This window comes from Papaver somniferum, unplaced genomic scaffold (genome assembly GCF_003573695.1).
Source record: "Papaver somniferum cultivar HN1 unplaced genomic scaffold, ASM357369v1 unplaced-scaffold_32, whole genome shotgun sequence".
In the NCBI taxonomy this organism is placed as follows: domain Eukaryota; kingdom Viridiplantae; phylum Streptophyta; class Magnoliopsida; order Ranunculales; family Papaveraceae; genus Papaver; species Papaver somniferum.
The window spans coordinates 3468962-3493004 of record NW_020643262.1 but is presented as its reverse complement, the minus strand read 5'-3'; the positions used below and the strand labels follow the sequence as shown (position 1 = coordinate 3493004).

Below are 24043 nucleotides of genomic sequence, written 5' to 3'. Positions count from 1 at the left end.
AACTTAATTCTTTATAAAGAATTTTACTAACAAAATTCCCTACAATAATGAAGATTATCTTTGAATGTTTCCTTGAAACCCTAAAAACACTGAAGAATCCTGAAAGAGCTCTGGGAAAGACTCCAAAAAGCTTTCAAAAGCTTAAATTTAATTGTATACCGTAGCACTGGGATCTACAAGCTAGGAGATTGTCTAAAGAATGATAATAATAAATCCTTACAATAGTGAAGATCAACTTTGAAAGTTCTCTAAAAAGCCTTGAAAACTCTAAAAAACCCTGAAAACTCTAGAAAGCCCTAAAATATCTAAAAAACTCTGAAAAATCTAAAACGCTCTGAAAAACTATAAAAAGTTCTGGAAAAGGTTTAAGTTAATTATCTCAAGAGAAATGAAATATCCTCTAACCTAACTCACATCAGCCGTCCGATCTTCCATCTTCAAAGTTGGACCGTTGGATGACAGGAAAATTCCACATAAGATTCCTGTCACAGAAAAAATGCCCGCGTCCTTTTTTTGGTTACTACCCCAAAATGCTCTCCACCTTCTTTTCCAAAAAGCAACGATTTCTCTCCTCTTTAATTCCATTACCACCCATCGTTACCATCACCGCCACCAACACCGTCCCCCACCACTATCATCATCACCAGCATCACCGCCACTGTCTTATGCAGTCATGGTTAGTTCATCTTGCTCTCTGGAAATCGTTTCATCGCAATTTCCCAAGCTATGCCTGAAAGGAAATCGCCTCAATTGCATGTCTACTAAATCTTATGCAGACATGGTTACTTCCCGTTAAATCTTCCAATTGCATGCCTCAATTTACTCCAGGTATGTTACATCTATCCCAATTTGGATTGTTAATTTCAAGTTTTATCGATTATGTCGCAAATTGAAAGTAAAATTCTGGATTTATCTTTCTCATGGTACATATATATGCTGCTTGATTTGAAGGTCCAATGTCTCCTTTGATTGCACCCAGTTTTGTAGTTGAAAATCCCTTTTGATCGTATACATAATTTAATTTTAGGGTTAGTCACGATTTGGAATTTAGGCTAAATCCATGTACGAAGCAATTCTTTCTTTTTTTCCCTGCAACGTTCAATGTTAAATTAGAGTTTAGGTTTTTATGAAATTTGATATATAATGGATTAGTGAGTTCCCATCTTGAATTTTTGGTCTGGATGTTTGAAAGGGAAGATTATTCGAATTAGCCAGTTGGCCACTATGAGCAGCAACTGTTAACACGCATTGGTTTAAACTGATGATTATGAGAAAATGAGTGCTCTATTTGTCAGAATGGAGTATGAAGTATGCACCATTTTGCTTACAAATACACATGCACATCATTATCAGATTACATTTAGAGCACCAATACTTTGTATGTGGTACTTAATTTATTCAATTGCTAGACTCCCAAATCAAAAGTAGTTGCAGTAATATAAAAGTTGTGATATGACAAGAAATAGTAGTACCGATAGACACTCATCAATTGACACATAGTCGTTCTGGTGGATCGAGTCACGGTTTTCAGTTTCTAATAGACATCATTTTGGAACTTTATGACCGACATTTACATTTGAGGTGTATTAGTACAAACTACAAATTAAGAGCCGGTTGCAAAGTGAAAATCTCAAATCTTAGGACACTTTAGTAAAATTGATTCTTCAATTTTGTTGTGAGACCTTTAGTGGTTGTGTGAGACCTTTAGTGGTTGTCTACAACCAACCATCCAGAAGGTTTGGGTTGGGATTGAGTCTTGCTGCCATTCATCATCATCTAACTTTATCTAATGCTCTAGCCACATGATTAAAGATAAACAATTGTTCTGCAGTCGCAAGGGATATGTTGCATAGCCTGGAAGAAACATCTTCACTTTTTGGTGATTCAAGGTAACACTAATGCCAACAAAGCTTATAGCTTTGATGTAGTTATGTTTTAGACATTAGCTTAGTAAACGGAGCTTATAGCTTTATCGATATTTTGTATCTGAAAAAGAAATCAACATGGACCTGTTACCGTTAGTATAATTGACAAAATATTTGAATTTTGTAGTACGTATGTCATAGCTCTGAGAGTTGAAAAAAATCAATGAAGAGATTCCACCGAGTCATGTAGTTATGTAAATAAAAGTTACAACTTTCATAGCTATGTTTTATACTTTAGCTTAGAAAAGAACTTATAGCTTTATTTATATTTTGTATCTCAAAAGAGAAAGTAAGCATTGACACGTTAGCTAATGGTGACACTATCTGAATTTTATAGGATGTGTGTCATAGCTCGAGAGATGACAAAATCAATAAAGAGGTAAGTTTCTGAAAATGTTGAATTGGGTATAGGGCATGAGACTAGCACTTGACGTTACAAGATTATGTCCCTTACTATCTACATGGAGAGCACTATGCAACTGATTATTTACATTTCTATTATGGTTCTCATTCAGTCTCTTTACAAGTCTCATCTGTTAAAGCTAAATTTAGCACCTTCAGAAACACTACGACTAATATTCTTATGAGGTAGAGATATGCAATCTTATATGTCTCATAGGCACTCACGAACAGAATGTAGACGCGTGAACCAGCAGATCCATCACCTGACACTGGTTGTCAAATAACAAGACAGATTACTAGATATTCCTCATAACACCCAATGCTTATGAGGTAGAGATATGCAATCTTATATGTCTCATAGGCACTCGCGAACTGAATGTAGACGCGTGAACCAGCAGATCCATCACCTGACACTGGTTGTCAAATAACAAGACAGATTACTAGATATTCCTCATAACACCCAATGACCGTATCATGCTACTTGATCATATAATTTTGTTCATTGTTTTGTCATGGTGAGTACAGGTCAAAGGATGCGAAAACATTCTATTCATGCAAGAGTGGTGGCGGAAATTAAAATTTAGGTGCAATACAGGCAGTGTTGTGTTACCTGATAATAAAGAGAAAAACTTTCTTTAATTGCAGTGTATCATATTTTTTGGAACATGAACTGCAAACACTATTGTTTGCCGACGTGCAACGCACGTGCACTCTACTTGTATTTCGTAACACTAGTATCTACTAGTCAGGAAATTCGTTAAATCCAACTGAAAGTAGCTTAATTCTTTATAAAGAATGATACTAACAAAATTCCCTATAATAATGAAGATTATCTTTGAATGTTTCCTAAACACCCTAAAAACATTAAAGAGCCATGAAAGAGCTCTAAAAAAACTCTAAAAAGCTCAGGAAGACTCCAAAAAGCTTTGAAAAGCTTAAATTTAATTATACTCCGTAGCACTGGAATCTACACGCTATGAAATTCGTTAAAGAATAATAATAACAAATCCCTACAACAGTGAAGATCAACTTTGAATGTTCTCTACAAAGCCTTGAAAACTCTAAAAAACGCTGAAAACTCTAAAAAGCCCAAAAATATCTAAAGAACTCTGAAAAATCTAAAAAGCTCTGAAAAAGCTTTAAGTTAATTATATTTCGTCGCACTAGTATCTACTAGGCAGGGGATTCGTTAAAGCCAACTGGAAGTAACTTGATTCTTTATAAAGAATGATACTAACAAAATTCCCTACAATAATGATGATTATCTCTGAATGTTTCCAAAAAACCCTAAAAACATTAAAGAGCCGTGAAAAAGCTCAGGAAGACTCCAAAAAGCAATCAAAAGCTTAAATTTAATTATACACCGTAGCACTGGGATCTACAAGCTAAGACATTCGTTAAAGAATGATAATAAAAAATCCCTACAATAGTGAAGATCAACTTTGAATATTCTCTAAAAAGCCTTGGAAACTCTAAAAAACCCTGAAAACTCTAAAAATCCCTAAAATATCTAAAGAGCTCTGAAAAAGCTTTAAGTTAGTTATATTTCGTAGCACTAGTATCTACTAGCCAGGGGATTCGTTAAAACCAACTGAAAGTAACTTAATTCTTTTCCCTATAATTATTTTTGAATGTTTCCTAAAAACCCTTAAGAGCCCTGAAAGAGCTCTGAGAAACTCTAAAAAGCTCAGGAAGACTCCAAAAAGCTTTCAAAAGCTTAAATTTAATTATACACCGTAGCACTGGGATCTACAAGCTAGGAGATTCGTTAAAGAATGATAATAAAAAATCCCTACAATAGTGAAGATCAACTTTGAATGTTCTCTAAAAAGCCTTGAAAACTCTAAAAAAACTATGAAAACTCTAAACCGAAAATATTCTCAAGATATGCAATATATTTCCAAATTCGGGTTTCATAATTTCTAGAAATGCTCTGTCCAATATTAACCGAAATTCTACTAGAAAATCTCCAATTAGTAAATGCACATTACCAATTTTTATTTTGCAGAGATATGCATTTCAATTGTTGGAAATTAACAACCTTAATTAAAAGATTCTCAACTTATTTCGGTCCGGGATCTCCTTGAGTTATTAAGGAATATCTTTGAATAATAAAAGATAAGAGTTACTGAACATGTTCAAAGTATGTCGACATCTTATTTCTTTGTAATCCTTTTTCATATTTACAATCTTGGAACCGGTTACGCCATACTTCCAAACGAGTTCAGAACTGGTTCATCTGATTTTCAAGAACTACGTGATTACACCAATTACTAGGATCGGTCACACCAACTACAAATACCGATCATACCATCTTAGGTGATTAATTAGGATCGATTACACTAATAAAAGTCATACCAATACATAAGTCAGACACTGTGAATATTTTTACCAAGATACATAATAAATTATGATCGGTTATACTAATCACACATATTGGTGATCCAAAGATATGCAATGAATAACAATACCAATAAGCCTAGCGATTTCCCTTTCGATTCATAAAACAAGTTCATGAATGTACTTCCTTTAAACGAATGTAAACATTGTTTTCTAGGACGAAATCTTCACCCATACCAATACACATAATTACAATAGCATTCATACGATTATGTCGATGTCTTATATACGAAGTTCAAAAGATAAGTGTTATACTTCGTATTGTAATTCCTTAATACTATGTCTACTAGAGTATAATCATTCAAAGCTTCGCAGTTATGTTTTCAATATAACACAACTTGAAAGATACGTTGGGAACAGTTCAATTCAAAATATTATTAACATCAAGAGGAAGGATGATGTCGTCGATGTAGCTTGTTACTTCTTCACATTCTTCAAGTCTTCGAGTAATACTTGTATGTCTCATTATCCTAATCTTTCTAGCCTAACCTATACGAAGTTGTCTCTAGTACATAATCAAGTGACTCTTTAATTGAGTTTTGATACACTAAAATATGACAAACAAACTTGACATACCAACGCTTGGTGGATTCAATCGAGCTATGCTCTAATAGTGCTGATGCTGCATGAAATTTACTTGAAAGCTTTCCCTTTGCAGGGAGAAGCCAGCCATGAAGATTATGTTAGCTTGGGATGTACACCTACTCAAAGCAACCCCAATGAAGATTTGAATGTGGACCCAACAGTTGAAGTCGAAATGCAAGTTTCTCCGAAAGATCAAACAAATGTTAATGCCACCTCTGAAGTTGGTTTGTCAACAACACCTACAGTATTGAAGTTCCGTGATGTTGAAGTTCAGCTTTTTGAGGTTAGAAGCCCGCTAGATCTAATTTGGAGCAAAAATTCAAGGAGATACAAGCGAAAAATAGGAAAAAAAAAACACAAGTAAGTAGCATATAAGTATGTAGTCTAAGTATGATTTAATGTTTACTTTGTACTGTATCAAAGTATGTAGTGGTAGATACTTACATTCTTGTAGTGGTATCTACCATTACATATTGCTATGTACTGTTACATAGCAATACATATGTAAGTAGCTTTATGTTGACAGTTTCAATTGCTCTTTGCAGATTGATCTACTTGAAGTTAAGCAGGTAGCAACAAAGGAGTTGCTTAAAACTATGCAAAAAACAAAGGCTTCAGTTGAAGTTATGTCCCAGAAATCTGAAGACTATAATGTTGGATCGGCGGCAGAAAGTTTTCTGCCCATGGATGTATACCTTTGTTTAGTGAGATGTCGAGCTTGGAACACATCGAACAACTCTCTATCGGAGATTATTTAGACATGGAAAACTTCGGCATTGGACTTTACGTCGAAGATTATGCAGACCTCCTTCCAGATAGTGGTACTAATCAAAACCTTGGTCTCTTTGGTATTGACTTACGACAACATTTTGATAATTTAATTGGAAGAAATTTGCAAAACGTAGAATTTACACAACCCACAATTGAGCAACAAGAACCCAGTGAATCGAAAGACGCAGGTGAATTTACAACTAATCAACAAGAACACATCCCATCAAAAGTTTCACAAGATACTTTGGAGGTTCCATCACAAGTGAATGATATGTACTGAATGTTAATTTGTGCTTACCTCGTGTACTGAATGTTAATCAGCAGTTATGTTGTGTTTTTACATTACATATTTATATGTTGATAAAAAATGTAGGAACCAGTTACCCCAAGCCAGAAACAAAAAAGGGTAGCAGTGTACAAAAATCCCGTCACAAAGGAGCAGCGCACACTGACCAGACCCGTTACTCGTGCCCATCCTGCAAAAAAGAAAGATGATATTTACGAAAGTGGAAGTAAGTTATCTGCATCTTATAAAGAACCTAAGAAGCCGAAAGCTGGAGCAACAGAAGCAATACCACTAATGAAGAAACCAAAGAAGAACAAAAAGCTTAAATTGCGCCGCAAGGTGTTCCTGAAACTGAATAAATCGCCATTCTATAATGACTTGAAGGATGATCAAAAGACTATCCTTTCCACATTCTTTGATAATGCAGACTTAATAAAGTGAGTTCTTAATTGACACTATTATTTGGAACATCTGCATAGACAAAAATTGATCCATAGAGTAGATTAATTTTCGTGTACTGTTATATTCGTAGTAAGCAATACATATTGACATCAAAAAAAAAATTGATATCCATATCTACTACATATTGATATGTAATTTTGATATGTAAGCAATACCCATACATATTGGTATATTATGCTCGGGAACATATCAATATGTTCTGTTACAAAAGAACACTAACCTTTACGTCGTTATTTTCCAGCTCAATTGCTTGGATAATGGGAGAAGGTGGTCTTTGTGTTAGTGGATATACAATTGAGGACTTGGTACATAACGATTCTTTAAAGAAAGATCTTCTCAACTACGGATAATACAAGCTTAACAACAAGTTTCAGAAAGACCAGCCGAAGCACGAAATAGACAGAAAACACTTACTTGTCTTGCATCTGGATCCGTCCGCTTGGGTAAGTTGTTATCTTACAGTGCATATTTACCACACCACATATTCATATTAAAGTATGTAGGAATAGGTACTTACAATGTTGTTGTGTTTTATGTAGGAATAGGTGCACTACATATCTATATTTCATAAGCATGATTAGATATAACTATTCAAGTACATCCATGTTTTCAGTTCAATGTCGAGTTCCCGAATAAGCTCGAAAGAGGAGTAGAAAATTCTGTTTACAAACCAATATTGTAGATGGATAAAAGTATCAAGAAGATTCTTGTACCAATGTGCCATTGCAATCTTCATTTGACGCTACTTGAGTATGTCTGCGAAAAAATGGTGTTCAACCACTTCAATTCTTCTAAGAAAGATTAGGGAGGAATATGTTATCCAAACGCCACAAAAATGGCAGATTTCATGTTCAAACCTATCATCATGTACTTGCTGGAGAACAGAAAAGAAACATTGAAGAATGTACTAGTCAATGAGTGTGAAGCACCTCAACAAGGAAAATCACCAGACTTGCTATTTGTGATGCATTTTATGAAGATGAAGTCGAAAACAAAATAAGTAGGAGTAACTTTGAGAGATGATGATCAAATGCAATTGAAGATTCAGAACAAAAGGGTACTTTTAGCATGCAAATTGCTGACAGCATCTCCACCATAAATCAGTTGGAAACTGACACAATAGAGTCCTAATTGCTAAAAGTAGTCTGACAGTACATATTGATATTTACCTTTTTTTTTCAGGATTACATTTGATTTCAGTGTTGGTTACATTTCATGAGTTTAAATATTGCTTTTCCTTTTATGCTGGTTAAACATATCTTTGGAATGTTCAAAAATAGTTGTCTAACTTATTAGTGATTTTTTATTTGGGTTTGGGTTAAGTTTATCCTGATTCAACAAGATAGTGGATATGTAGTGATATTTGAATTGTGCTACTTTGTTATGAACTATATGAAAAGGGAAGAAAGAAAGATTTTTGTGTTGGTGATATGAGGGGGCAAAGACCCCTCGACCCCCGTAGATGGTGAATCAGCTGGGAAACCACGAAGTTTAAACTTAATCTTATGTAATGGTAACCAACACTAAATCAAATGAAAGTAAGTAAGTTTAAACTTAATCTTACATAAGACAGTGGATATGTAGTGATATTTGAATTGTGTTACTTTGTTATGAACTATATGAAAAGGGAAGAAAGAAAGATTTTTGTGTTGGTGATACGAGGGGGTGCTGCCCCCTCGACCCCCATAGATGGTGAATCAGCTGTAAAACCACGAAGTTTAAACTTAATCTTATGTAATGGTTTAAATTTTATTTTAGTGATGGAAATGTCAATATGTAGTGGAAGATGGTTATCAATATACCGCTACATATCAGAATGTAGTGGAAGATGGTTACGCTACAATCAGTACATATCAGTATGTAATGAAAGTTGCCCACGCTACAATACTGACATGTAATATCAATATCTTCTACTACAATGTGGTGATAGATACCGACATGTAAGATCAATATCACTATTTTATTTATGGTGAATGAAACTTAACGACATATTTCATTATTCGACACTTAATGACACTTAACGACATATTTCATTATTCGAAAGATCAATATAACTACATATTGGAAAACGAAAAGAAGTTCTCAGAACAAGGACATATTCGAAAGATCAATAAACAGTAAGTTCATACAATTATAATGTTTGTACTGTAAATAAATAGTTATTAACCAAATTCAGTTGGTACTGACGAATCAAAAACGGTAGAATAGAACAAGGACTACATGTTGATAGTTGGTGGTGAGCTTTTCAAATAATAGCTAGTGGGGGAACGATACACTGCATTTCGCATTCTGCTGCACTTTCAAGCCTATGATAAAAGAAAAGAGAAATCAAAACACTATTTACTTAAAAATACATTGTACTGAATCATCCTACCCCAAGACATATCTTTAATATGTACTGCTTGAAACACATACCTGTCATAATTCATTCTTCAGAAACTTCATACTGACGGATAAGAGTGCATGTTGCCTTGTTGTGATGAGTTTTCAAATTACAGTTTGAACACTTAACAAATTTTCTACTATTCTCCCATGTACTTTTAATACGCTTTATTTTTTTCCTTCCTGGTGGAGTGTTAATTGCAGTTGGTGGGAGAACGGTATCGTCTACGTGATACTCATCAGGCATGTGAGAAAAATACAGAATCATAACTGTTAGAGCACTGCTCAGTCGAACTTGCAAGCGTTGCTATCTCAAGCTTGTTTGTCAAGTTTAGTTGCCAAAACTATAAGTCTTGATTTCTAGTATACTTATAGCTAAGTCTCGGACTAGGAAATAAAGTGTAGTTGAGCTCTAGACTCCAGGGAGTTCATCATACAAAGACGAAGAACTACTCAAGGAACTAGTGGAACTTCATCGACTAAAAGGTATGTGGAGACTTGAACTTATCTATCACTCAAAAGTTTATCTAATTTATTTCCTATATTGAGACAAAATTCGTATTGCTATATAGACTTCGGTTATACACATTTTCTATTTCGAGTCGAGTTTATCTCGCTTATCTATTTCTTGAAATATGTGTTGGTAAGCTTTCGCTTTGGACAAGTTCATCTTTACAAGTGACGAAAGTCATGTTGATTATCTCAATATCTTGAAAATCGCTTTGATGAAGAATAGTGTGTGAGTAACCTCTATTTAACATCCTCTAAGAATGTTTCAATGATTGAAATGAGAGTTTAGAATATATAACCTTGAATGGATATAAAGATTGTATGCAAACTCATACGTGTGTAAGTCCATAATCCTTGAACCAAAGTATGCGTACTTTGCTGCTCAGGATAACCGGAACTAAAGTACGCATACCTGTACGCGTACTATCGGAAGTTCACGTCCCGTGAATTTCTGCTGGAGTTTGAACTGAAAACAAACTTAATCCGGGTACTTAAGTATGCGTACTGGTATGCATACTTGAGTGGGTTATTTTCTAAAAACGGTTTATTCGTGAACTTAAACTTATATAAACTAAGGAATGCATATTTGCAAACCTTGGCTATAAAGTTCATGAATTGATTCGAGTGAATCAAAATCGTTTTTGCTTCGATTGTGTCTTGTATACTTCTATGATATTTAAGCAATTGAACAACTCTCTAACTAGTTCTTTTGAGTCATTTGAACTAGTTATGATGAATATGAATATGGTTGATATGAAAGTGCACATATGGCTAACCATTTGGTTAACTACTGTTGAACCAACTAGATATACACGTTTAAGTACTGTTACACAAATCTAAATGAACGTGCATTTGTGTAGTGACCTTGTGTTTAGTCTCTTGTTTATTTGTTTCTTGGTGCAACTAGTGATAGTATGTGTCACTAATATCTTCTTTCTTTTTTTAAACCAACCATACAGTTGGATAGCTTCTGTTTGGCATCAGTTTCATTTTGTTTTTCTTTACTTATGAGACTAGTCATCTATCATTGTGGGCTTGTTTTGGATGGTGTTAGCTTAGCTTATGAATACATTAGGTGTTCAAATTTCTGTGACTAGGCTTCACAACTTGTAGACACGTGGTGGATTTTTATCTTGACACAGTGGAGTACTTGGTGCTAGGACACGTTTGGCAGGAAGGAAAGGGATATGACTAAACTCTCGCCTGTAGCGTTGAGATAAAAAAAAAACGTGAAAAGAGAAAGGGGAGAAAAAAAAAAGACTGAAATTTGAGTTGAGTTTCTGTGTTCAATTTGGAAGGAAAGAAAATTAAGATTATGAACTCTTCAATTAGTAGAATTCCTGTAGAAGATTGAAAGATAGTTAAAAGAAGCTTCTTTGTGTTCTTGGCTGACGATTAAGGGTAAGAATTCGATCTTGTATGTATATCTTGTTTCAATTAATTGGATTCGTGTTCACTTCTACAGCCAACGAAAATTGTATTCAATGATTCAATTACTCCTAATACTACTTGATCATCTCAATTTGTGTATATTAAACTTAGGGTTTCTTTAGAAATGGATTTCATCTCTGCCTGAATCTAAAACAGGATAGGATTAGAATTTGAAATAAAGATGGGTTTTGTGAATTCTATGAATTTGTGGAACGCCGAGAATTTTTGGGTTTCCTATGAAGGTTTCTTTTAAAATCTCATACTGTTCATGTTTAGGGTAGTACACAGCTAAAGTTTGGAATTTGATATATTGTGGCCTTACAAATCACCGTTAATTTTAGGATTCATAAAGAAATTTGTTGAATTGAAACAATCAACTTCATCTCAGATATATTCTATGTTGTCAGGTGACATTCTGGGCATGATTATAGGCATTTTTGGTACTGAATTAGGTTAGGGTGAATTCTTGAGAATCATAGCATGTGAACATGAATTTCCAGCATGACGTTCAATGTTGCTGGGAGATTTATGCTTTTGAGATATGCCATCTTGTATCTATAATCTTGGCAGTGTTGTTTTCTACAAACTTGACACTTTTGTATCTTAAATCAGCCTTAAGTTCGTTACTGATAAGCTAGCATGGTATTCAATGTTTCAGTTACAATTGTAAGTTTTTTAGTTATGCCAGCTTGTGTGTCTTGTGTTCTGCACTCCTGGCAGTCTTACTTTTAAGAAGATTTGACACTTACAACTTGATTTAGCCTTAGTTCTTATGTAAGGATTTGAAGTATATTGAACTACCAAACTTTAGAGATCTTTGTTGCTTGTTTTAGAGTTGAATTGACTAAGTTTTGTTAATTTTAGAGTTTATTATGAAATCTGGAATTTGCTTGTAACTACGGTGAGTAGGTGTCTTTTTGGACTTTTATAGGTATGCTAGAGATCGATTTGGTTCATGATGTCTTAACGGAAATTGTAGAGGAGATTGTTATATTTCTAAAGAGTTATTGGTTGTTTAACTTGAATCAAAGATGAATGTTTTATGTACCCCGAAACTTAGACCCTCGTGCTGTTTACAAGGGTGTTAGAGGTTGAATATGAAGTGAGTTATAATCAAGCCGAATTGTGCAGGTTTTATTGTATGACTAGGTGTCTCTGAACTCAGTTGGCGGATTGCGAAGATTGAGGTTTGAGTAGCGGTTTGAGGTGGGAACTTACATTACTCTTTTGTAACCATTGATGGATTTTTACAAAATTATGTTTATGTACTCTAACAAATTCATGCATTGTTAGTTTCTTTTCTCGAAAACTCAGTAGATTCTATTAGTCTTTCCACCACTTGGAAATGACCTGATTTGTGCTTGTTTGCTCTGTGATTGTGTGGGAAATAAGAATTTCCTTTTTGTGGTATATAGGACACTGCTCCTTTTTATAACTACTTACATTCAACTTTTATTGCTTAGAGTGAGTCATCATGGTCTTGGTGATATCAATAGCTAATGAGTATGGTTAGCACAAATATTATACATTGTTTGATGAAGGAGTAGTTCCATATACATGACTGTACTTGTGTGTGTTGTTCTCTTTTGATGTTTAGAATACAGGCTTGTTTATTCGAGTGAATGAGATGTGTTATTATCGTTTGAAGAAAACTTGCATTCTTTAAATTCAACTTTGATGATTATAATTGAGTAGTGTAAGTATCCATTGGGCTTGTTTAGCTCACTTTTTCCACCTCCTTGTGAGTGACAGGTAGCTTTGATGTAAGTGGTGTTGATTCGGCCGAGGAAGAAATTGACGTTTGGGTCGATTAAGTGGTCTTAACTTATGTCCGTGTGAGATCGTTGATGGTCTCAATAGTACTGTGCAGTTTATGTATCTTTCTGAAGGTGTTTTCTTTTGAGTTTCTTGATTGTAAGTAAAACACTAACTTCTAGATGTATATTGTATATCACCAAATAAGACACTTGTAAATTAGACAGTTATGTATAATATGAAAAGCCTAGTTTATGTCCACATCTTGTTTTGGAAGTTAAAGCTGAGTTTAAGATCGTTTTTGTTTTTTTAGTGTCCTAATTACCCTTTTAGAAAAAGGGGCGTTACAATTTCGTTTGTGTATAACAAGCTAAGTTCGATCTAACAGTTGAAAGATATTAGTTTGAATCTAATCAGGTTTTCATCTAACCGTGAATATTGAATGCTTTATTATCAAGGTAGCATCGATTGCAAACCCTGATTTGAAGACCATATAAAGGAGAACTCTAGCAACTAAGACACCTAATCCCCGCATCTCCTGTGTGATACTAGTTGTATAAGCTAGAGTCTATTCTCCTTTAACCTTAGGTTTCTACCGAGACCCTGTAGGTTAACGACTTGAAGACTTCGTTGGGATTGTGAAGTCAGACCCAACTATTTTCTCTGGAGTTGCGTGATCTGATCTTGCTGTTTCTATCGTATTAAGTATAATTGTAAAATTGGATCGATATTAATTTTTCCGGTAGGTAAGATAGAAAAGTAATCACAAACATCTTCGTCTCATCAGTTGTGGTTCCGCAATATCTTGTTTCGCTAGCCGGTTAAGATTATTGTGAGGTGATTGATAATTCTAGGTTGTTCTTCGAGAATATAAGTCCGAGTTATCGATTGGTTCCTGTTCACCTTGATTTATCAAAAGACGGAACAAAACTCGTAGGTATTTCTGTGGGACACAGATTTATCTATTCCTATAGACTTTTCTGTGTGAGACAGATTTGTTTATTAAAGTCTTCAACTTTGGGTCGTATCAACTCTTAGTTGTGGGTGAGATCAGCTAAGGAAATCAAGTGCGTAGTATCCTGCTGGGATCAGAGACATAAGGAGCGCAACTGTACCTTGGATCAGTGAGATTGATTGGGGTTCAACTATAGTCCATACCGAAGTTAATTTGTAATAGACTAGTGTTTGTAGCGGCTTAATAAAGTGTGTGTTCAATCTGGACTAGGTCCCTGGGTTTTTCTGCATTTGCGGTTTCCTCGTTAACAAAACTTCTGGTGTCTGTGTTATTTCTTTTCTGCATTATATTTTGTTATATAATTGAAATATCACAGGTTGTGCGTTGAATCAATCAATTGGGAAATCCGACCTTTGGTTGTTGATTGAAATTGATTTATCCTTGAACATTGGTCTTTGATACTGTTCAAGTTAATTTCTCTTGTATTCAATTAGACTCGCAGATTTCTATTTGCTTGAGTAAGTATTGAATCGAGAAATTGAGATATAACTCTTTGATATACTTTTTATTAAGATTGAGTCTGACTGTCTAGTTGATTGTCTTAAAAGTATATTGGAGTTAGTCCATACAGACTGCTAAGCGAATTATTGGGTGAGGTTGTTGTATCCCCACTTTTTCAGTAACTACATAATAATACGTACACAATATATTTTTCCTTAAAAACAATATCAAAATGTACTGTTTAAAGACACATACCTGTCGTGGTTAGGAACATGCCTAATAGCTATTGAATATAACTCAAGATAACAGGTAACTTTGAAGTAACCGTCGACGTAATCAAGCATCTTTCCTCCAGATCTAGTAATAGCTGCAGTAGAGTGCGAGCATGGAAAACCATACACGCGCCATCGCCGGCAAGTACAAGTTTTTTTTCTATAGATCTATCATATGAGACCCGCACACACAAAACACGCCATATTATCCACCGAATATCTACACAGTACATATTCATATGTTATCTGCAGTAACTAAGATTTTATTAGTACATATTCATAAGATACTAGTTTGGTGGATATCACATCACAGAGCATGCTACTTAAAAAGAAATTAGGGGTAAATGCTAACCTTGGAGAACGCACTTCAAAGAGGTTAGCATCTGACTGGCTAACTTTCCAGGGACAGCCAATTTGAATGTGTAGTTCAAGCAAGGCTTGATACACAAGGGTTAACATTTCTGGGTTCATCAAGACACTCTCTTCGCGACGTTATTACATCAACTCCGTAGCCTACACGACAAGGAAACATCAAGTCTATTATACTCCGTTATACGTAGATTAACAGAACATACATGCTTGTACTGTTAGAAAAGAAACTAATAAAATCTTAACACTACATATAAGCTTGTATTTTGACTAAGAAAACTGATACAAACCTGATCTCGTCAACGAACGCACAAGCAGGTAACTTCTTCTCGCGGTTAATCCAATTATTGAACGATTCGACTACGCTTGAAGAAGTCTGACCATACCTATAGCCCTTGAAGAACGCACTGGACCACTTTTCCCTTGGAATGTTGCGGCAGTAGTCAGCAACCCAAGGCGTTCCCAACTTAACCATTTATTGAAGATCTTCCTCGTATCTTGTAGGAGAAGAGCATATGTTGCCTTTTGGAAAGAATCAGTCACTTCTTTATACTTTTCGTCAGACTTTGTGATAGGTAAGTTTTTTCCCAAATGGAAGTAGCAATAGCTTTGATGAGAATTAGGGAACACTTTGGGAATATATTTAACCAACCCTTCACCTCGGTCAGTCATAAAAGTGATTGGTGATCATCATCCAAAGCTTCCTTCAGATTCTTGAAAAACCACTCCCAATTGTCATTAGTTTCACCAAAAAACTAATGCACATGCGAGGGGATAAAAACCTGCGAAAGGAATTATTAGTTATGTTAAGCAACTATAGTATTTTTTCTGCTAAAAGGAAAATAATAACCAACTGCTTGACTATGTGGAAAGCTAACACTACATATTGACATACAGTATGGTTTAACTCATACTCAGTAAGGTCAATATGTAGAAGTATACTCATTGTCAGTATTGTAGTAAATGAGTAATCTAACTACCAGACACTACTTATCTAACATGTAGTCCTTGTTCTATACTAGTATTGTAGGAATTATTAGCTTGCCAAGACATGTTGTACTAGTTATATGTCCTTGTATTGTTAATGAAAAAAGAAAAAAAAACATATGAAATTAAACAAACCAGTTACCTTGATTGCCGCTAATACATGTTTCCGCCATGAGACCTCCTCTAAAAGTCCCAGTAAGAAATGTACAATCACAGAAAATCATCGAACGACAGAATCTACAACCCTCTCTACAAGCTCCAAAGAAAATAAAAAGTCTATTGAATCTCTTTGTAGCATCATTGAAGTCGAAAGCAATATATGACCCGAGGTTTGTTTCCCTAACTGCATTCACCCACCAAGTAGGATCAGTGTAAGATTTGACATCATCCCCAAAAAATCTGTTGATACGACAACTCAAGTGCATGATATGCGTGGTGATAGTTGATGTCGATCCCGCCACCAACTTTAACATAATGTACAATCTCTTATGGCTTTATGAGAGGGTTGTGCCTGACACGCTCATGAATTCAATTGTTCGTAAGCTTTCTCGGAACTTTTGGATTCTTCAACATATAACCACCACCACAGTTGTGCCTCCCCACATATTCTTTTACCTTAAAAACATCAATAAAACTACCAATGGCAGTTGCATGAAGCCTCCATGAACAACCTTTCACGCTGCATACGGCGGTGAATCTCTCAAGGTCATTCTTCAACTTATTTACCGTATATCCAGTTCTCATGCAGTATTTTTGGCAAGCTATACGTACAGCATCAACACCACCATAGAATAATTGTTTTGTATCCTCAAAGATGTCCTCCCAACCATCTGAAAAATGCACATTTGGAACCTCTTTACCATCTTTCAAATAACTGTTTTTTGCACTGGCAACTAAGTCTGCATTACTATCAACATCCATACACCTAGAAGAACTAGATCCTCCAGCTGAAATCATATCCACATGCAAATCAAAGAAAGCCGATTTCTTTGCAGAATGTAATGCAGCAAGACTTTGGAGCAATACATTGGAAACAATAGGAACTATCACCTCATTCTGGACATAGTTAACGACAATAGTCGATGGAGTTAACCAGCTCCACGTATTACAGATGGAAAATTTCAAATCCTCTAAAGTCGAAGACGATGTAACCAAATATCCAAAGTGGTATTGCTTATGGTATACATGAGAGTAGCAAGCAATATCTGAATCGTGAGCAATGTCAGACATGTTAACCCTGTAAAAAATGATCCAAAAATTAACTATTGGTAATATACATATTGATATGATACGAAATGATATGTACTGAGTCTAACAAAGAGTCTCTGAATGGATATGTGTTGTATCATTTCGTTATGTATTGACATGTTCTATGCATTACGTATTGACATGTACTGAGTCTCTGAATGGATATGTGTTGATATGTATTGACATCTACTGTAGGATGAAAAGAGAGCATGTTATATGCAGTACGTATTGGTATGTAATGTAGGATGAATAACATATATTTTACTACGTATCAATATGTACCGTGCCTATGAATGAATATGTTCCATATATTTTGAGACACATGATCATATCAACAAAAAGCATGCTAATGAACTGTAGCTATGTCAAAAGAAAAAACAAAATTTCTACACGATCTGTCTAATGAACAAACATATCTCAAAAAATACAAAAATCAGATTACAAGAAACTAAACAGAGCAGCAGCAGAGAAAAGATGATTATAGTAACATGCCTTGTTCGAATCTGAGATAAACCTAATTTGAATCTGAGATACCTAATTGAAAGACACAAAAATCACAAAAAAAAAATACTTAAAAATCAAACGGAAACTGAATTGAACAATGTAAATCATTATAAAACTGAAATCATGAAAGAAAGTTAACAATGTACATCATAGACAATTATTCTGATAGAAATCGGATCAGAATAAACCTAATTATTCACCATGATTTCAAGGAAAAAAAAAGAACAGTAGCAGAGCAAGATGATTATAATAAATACCTTGTTCGAATCTGAGATAAACCTAATTCGAATCTGAGATGAACCTAATTGAAAGACACTACCAGCAGCAGAGAGCGAGAAACACAAAAACACAGCAGCAGAGAAGCGAGAGACTGGATCTGAGATGAAGAAAAAAAAGGAAAGAAACGGAGCTGGAATTTGATTTCTTCGTTATATACAGTTGCAGAAGGGTATGTATGGTATATTCAAAATACGCTTTCGTTTGAGTCGCACGTGTGCTGGACTAGAGAATAAAAAATCTGGTCCAAGAACATACGAATAACTTTTTTCTGGTGGTGGACTACACAGAAACCGGTTCTGGATATACTGGATTAACCATAGTAATTCCTAGAAAACAAATCCATTAGATTATCCATACCCAATCCATTCATCCGTACATCCATTGGATGCAAATCCGTTGGATGTTGGATTGGATGCGGATTAAAAATTTGAAATCCGTAATTGATTGGGTTGGATGCGGATAAGGTAAAAACCGGCCCATGCTCACCCCTATTTCCTGCTATTACCTAATATATACGAGCTCATTGATTTGCCTAGAGGGTGTTAAATACTCTCTCTATTTCTCTAGTAAAGAGGTTACTGCCACTTTTTTAATTTGACCATCTTTGGGTTAAAGTGAAAAACTGATAGTAACTATTTCAAGAAATGGAGGGAGTATTAATACTTGAAGTGTATCAGCCAAAACAAAAAAAGGAAAAAAAAACCGTTTATAATTAAAATGCTCATAAAACAATACCCTGCCTTGAGTTAGATTATTAAAGCGGCGGAATTGAATGGTTGCGAACTGAAACTCTCAATGTTTCCTACTTTCGAAACTTTATTTAAGATTGAGTACACCAACAGTGGGAAAACACGACTAATCCTACAGTAAGTTACAGTATGAAGTATTTCTTCCACATTACCAATTTCTCACCTTAAGAAAAAGAATAATACAAAAACTTAGATCAATGTCTTTCACTCGCACTTCTATTACTAGGCCACAACTTACTCAACATCCTTTTCGGTCTAGAAGGAATCGAGAAAACACCTTTAAGCTTTGAAGTTCTTACATGACCATTATCATCAATGTCGTTATCTTCTTCGGCTAATTTCATCCTAAGTGTTGATAACTTTGACTTCGGTGATTTAAGGCCGGAGGCAGTACTCCATTCATCGTCTGCTGGACCAGTTCCTTTGCTTCCTAGTTGCTGTTGAATCCTTGACGTATCATCTCCATGGTTGACAAAAAGTGCTTTGATGTTACTAGGTAGGTCAGTGACTTGGCCACCGGCTACTGCTGCTCTTGCGTGTTCAAAGAAAAGGACTTGTACGACTACCCTCAACGGAAGTAGATCATTCTGTGCGGCGTGCATACAGGCTTCCATGGATAGCTTCTTGCAATCCAGAACGCGGCATAACTTTTTCCGTTCACTCTTACTCAGTTCCGGGTGCGACTGGATTGAACAAAAAATTGCAAACATTCCATTCTATCAAAATCTAGTTTTAAACTGTGCTACTTCGACAATGTGCATTAAAGATCGGCCAAGTCATTTTCAGAAACTTATTTTGGATTTGATCCAGAAAATAGATAACATATAAAGTGAACACTCGTGGTGAAATGTAATCCATTCTGAACTAGCCTCCGGCCCTTTATCTTCGAAAGATTTCGCATAGATACAGATTATTTTTGGAGTGTGACCAGCCCTTGTTGGAAAGCATGGTTTTAGAATTGTTAAAAAAAGGGTAAGTAACTGAAGAGTTTAAACTATTAAAAAAAATATAAATTTGTGATAATTACCTTTAGGTAAATGTCAATGGCCCTATAAAGATCATCATGATCGATCCTTGCAAAATCTGGTATGGCTTCTGCAAGAGCAATGACCTTTGACAGAGCCAGATTTGCATCTCTAGCAATCTGTTGAAGATACTCGTCTACAAGCTTTGCCACCTTAAGTTTTGAGCTATGTGATGCTGAAGATGATCTCCTACTTTCCTGAAACTCGTAATCGATATGTTCTGCAGACCTTGACCTTCTCCTCTTCTCAAAACTTGTCTTGGCCCTTGGGGGGCTTGTTGGAGGACTCTGCCCTTGCATGAACTGCTCTAATATGGACAAGACTATATCAACATCGTAAGCTGTCTCGTTCGTGTAGGAAAGTGAAGGTATTAAAAGATCACTAACATTCGCTTCTTCTAGCTGGAGTCCAACTCTTCGTGCCAATTCAATCTTAGATGAATAAGAAGCACCAAGTATGTCACCAGCTTTCAAAAGCTTAAGCAAGAAGCCGCAAGAGACAGACCCTTTCTCCATTGGAAGTAAGCTTACTATTGATTCTAAGATCAATCGATGTTTCGACGTTATGTCACTCGTTGCTTCTGAACCTTGATCATTTCCACTGTGTTTGTTACCATTTACATCTTTACAAATGTTGGGTAACCACCTTGAAGCATAGATTTTCAGTGCTTCCCCAATAAGATAAGCAGGTATTCTCCCACCAGCTTTGATTGCAACCACGGTTCGCCAGTAGAGATCAATACCCAATTCAGCGATATCTTCAGCCCACCAACCTTTTGATGCAGTTCTATGCCGTTGACTCTCTGTTCCGTTACACAATGAAGCATCATCCCTGCCTCTAGAGGTACTATGTAACCAATTCAGTCTTGAGGGGTGGGCTTGAGTTTTCAAGGCAATAGCATCAATACAGCGGCTGGTAATCCCAAGTTCTTCTGACCACAACGGTAATGATCTTGTACTTTGCAAAGTTAACAGTGAATCCTTCCACCCGCGTAAGATACAGTAATTTAAGAAACAATCAAGCTTGCAAATAAGATTTCCTTTCTCCACTTCCTCAGTCATTTGAAGATATTCAGCCGCACAACGGGCTGACACAATGTTGAAGGAACTAAGGGTAATCGTAATACCGTAGCAGAATTTCGCACAAATCTCAAAAGCTTCCACTCCACCAGGGAAGTCTGGCAGTTGAATCAACTGTTGCGGAGAAGAATTGGAAGATTCCGAACATAACCGCTGTAAGCGTAAACATTTCGAAAAAAGTGGAAACTGTGACAAGTAAACTGAACCAAATCAATGATATGATGATAGAAAGCTGACATACTTCATGCAAATCAATGATATGACGATTTCTTCAAACCATTTACCTTGTGAAGCAAATATCTATATCCTTTAATTTGAATTATAAGATCACTTGACACTTCAGTAGATACAGACCTACATTCAAACACCAAAAACACAATTCAAAACATTTATCAACAAATTTCATTTACAAAATTAGGAAGAATCTCATACTTACGGTCTTATGTTCGAGTCCCTGCACATAAGATTTCCACAAAAAAAAAAAAATGAAAAAAGAAACTAGGAAGATTTTTCATAATATGCTTACCTTACAGCCTCAGTAGTATAGAAAGTATCTGGCCGAGATCCAAGTTTCATAAATTTCATCTTTTAAGCTTATTGTTTCTCATCAGACACCCCTTAACAAGTATCCAACTTCCATGAGTGATTGAAATATGTCTTTCACCAACCACTCTCATACAAAAACAAAAAAAGCAAAAGAAGCTCTTACAGAGCTTTAGCTCTGTAATAAGATTTTCTCAGTTAGTAAGATAAGTTTTCTGGGTTTTTTCAGGAAAGGGTTCTCGGAAACAAGCAATTGCAGAAGAATTATAGGATCAGAATGGTCTGAAATTGATAAAGTTTTAATCAAAACAGAGGAAATATTTGTTCTTCAATAGAAAATTCACAAACTTTCTATGATTGAATATTTATAAGAGAATGAAAGAAACTGATGATCAAAGAGGTCACTAAATTTTGTTCAGCTAGTGTTTTCTACTTCTCTCTGTCATTTAAGAGGACTCTAAGAAATAATGTTTGAACTTTAAGCCATCTCCCTCACGCGTGTGGCGTGCTAATGGAGGAATGATATGCGCACGTGCTTAACCTACACCTCTTTCATACCCTTTTTCTTTTTGTTTTTCGTTTTTCCTTTTTTACCAAATGTATTGTTTGTTACGGTTTATGATTTTTTTTTAAGCATCATTACGGTTTATATGATGATGATTAAGGAAGAAATATATCACCCCTAGGTTAAATAAAAAAAGTGATTATATTCATTTTAGAGAAATAAAATGGAAAAAGTAGTAGCATACCCCTAGTTTCTGCTTTTCTTTTTAAAAGTAGGTTTTCAAAGATAGTTAAACTACAACTTACCTTACAGCAGGTCATTTATTTTTTTATTTTCTTTTATCTTTTTATTTTTTGAAAAACAAGAAACTTTTTTATTAATGGAAATTTAAGGTTACAATGAGTTTAACATCGATAAGAAAATACAAAGTAACAAGAACATACCGTACAAGCACAATACCGAGAAATCCGATAAAAGAAAGAGAAGGATTACCGGAGTAAGACAAATACAAGTATGAATAAGATCCGATTAAATTGGAAGAAGAATGGTTTTTCGCGGAATTAGAATCCAACCATTTAGTTTGTTTTTCTTCTTTAGAAAGATATGCTCCCAAAATAGGAGTGATTTGCCCAAATCTCTTGAAACTAGTGATGAAGCTTCCGTCGTCAAAGAAATAACTGATGAAGATTTCGCCGTTGGAGAGCATCACTATCGATCTTGAAACTCAATCCAATAACCAAGAACCACCATTAAAGCGAAGATAAACCTCAAAAAAGTAGATAAAACCATCATAATGATGTAGATAAGAAGAAAACATAATAAAATTTAAGCTATAATTACTAACTAACCTAGAAAACAAGAAATAGTGAAAAAATCTGCTCAAATTCTGCCCAAAATAGACCAGATGTGAGCAGAGAAGGATTGTTCTTGATGGATTTGTTGTCGAGGAAGAAGAAAGAGTGAGAGAGGAGAGAGAAAACAGAGCAGGTCATTTCACTTGAGTAATCTAATTCTGATCACACCAATAACCTATTGAGTAATCTATAAAGTAGGTCTTCCTCACGCACATGTTAGAATAATCTTGCAATCATCTGGCACGCATAATGGATAGCTGAAAATGGCTGATCTTTGCCGATAATGATTACCTTGATAGGAATAAGATTTTTGACAACACAAATCATATAGCCCAGTCAAGAGTTCTTGAGAAAATATCAAGCAAACCTTAAACATCGAGCCATTTGGGGATGAATTTATGGTCTGGTTTTATATAATTCTGTAAATTGCACCTAACACATTATTATTATTTTTTTTGATCAGAATCCTAATACATTATTAATTACTAGTATCTATTATAGCCGACCTCTAAAAAAAAAAAACTATATTATTATACATATGGCGGCTTGTGTAGGGATGCACCCGCACCGAGACCGCAAACCGCACCGAAACCGCACTAACCGCACCGAACCGATGATCCAACGGTCGGTCACGGTTTTCATTTTAATAACCGTTAGATCTACGGTTCGGTGAACGGTTCCACCCATAACCGCACACTAACCGCACCGAACAACCGATTAGTAGGGACCGTCGATTAGTTTTTATCCTGATTAATCCTAGCCGTCTAGATTAAAGCCTCCACCATATATATTTTGCAACCCTAATCTCTTCGTCATTTTCTCTTATTCGTTTCTCTTCCTCTCCCTCTTCATTTTCTCTTCAGCCTTCACCTGAATCACCTCAGTCGCCTCCACCACCAGTAGACAGCAAACCACCACCACCTCCATCAAGAGCACCACCACCTCTATGGCTCTATCTAGTAAGTAAATAGGTCATGGGTTTCGATTGATTTGTTTGTTTTTCAATTTCTAGGGTTTTTTTTTAATTATTCTTCTGTTAGGACTTAGGGTTTCTTTTATCGAAATCGTTTGCTTGTTGTTTTGTGTTTATCAATCAATATCTTTTGTCAAATCTTATTTTTCTGACTACAGTCATGGGTTTTTTATTTTAGGTTTTGGTTGAGTTAAGGGGAGGAACTCAAGGAAGGAGTCTGAAAGATTTCTTAAGGAAGGAGTCTGATTACAGGTAACCTATCTCTCTTGTTCAATCTTCATTTTGACTTGT

At 35.3% G+C, this 24043-nt stretch overlaps 1 protein-coding gene and 2 long non-coding RNA genes across 4 annotated transcripts; 2 read left to right on the top strand and 1 right to left on the bottom strand.

The window, feature by feature from the left end:
- The first annotated feature begins 526 nt into the window (after window positions 1–526).
- On the top strand, window positions 527–3090 carry LOC113341843. Its single transcript, XR_003356183.1, has 2 exons — window positions 527–828; window positions 2853–3090. It is a non-coding gene; the product is annotated as an uncharacterized LOC113341843 (long non-coding RNA).
- Window positions 3091–10928: 7838 nt separating this feature from the next.
- On the top strand, window positions 10929–13170 carry LOC113341844. The gene is made up of 3 exons (XR_003356184.1): window positions 10929–11124; window positions 12286–12360; window positions 12907–13170. It is a non-coding gene; the product is annotated as an uncharacterized LOC113341844 (long non-coding RNA).
- A 5627-nt stretch (window positions 13171–18797) lies between these two features.
- On the bottom strand, window positions 18798–21850 carry LOC113341907 (BTB/POZ domain-containing protein At1g67900-like). 2 transcript variants are annotated; one of them, XM_026586614.1, is made up of 4 exons: window positions 21404–21850; window positions 21162–21231; window positions 19801–21063; window positions 18798–19456 (listed from the first exon to the last, which is right to left on the bottom strand). In XM_026586614.1, the coding sequence occupies exons 1-4, from the start codon at window positions 21460–21462 to the stop codon at window positions 18968–18970; spliced, it is 1881 nt and encodes a 626-aa protein (XP_026442399.1). In that variant the 5' UTR covers window positions 21463–21850; the 3' UTR covers window positions 18798–18967. The 2 variants fall into 2 exon arrangements, with proteins under 2 accessions (XP_026442399.1, XP_026442400.1); XM_026586615.1 differs by having other exon boundaries at window positions 19801–21077; window positions 21404–21422.
- Between the last annotated feature and the right edge of the window lie 2193 nt (window positions 21851–24043).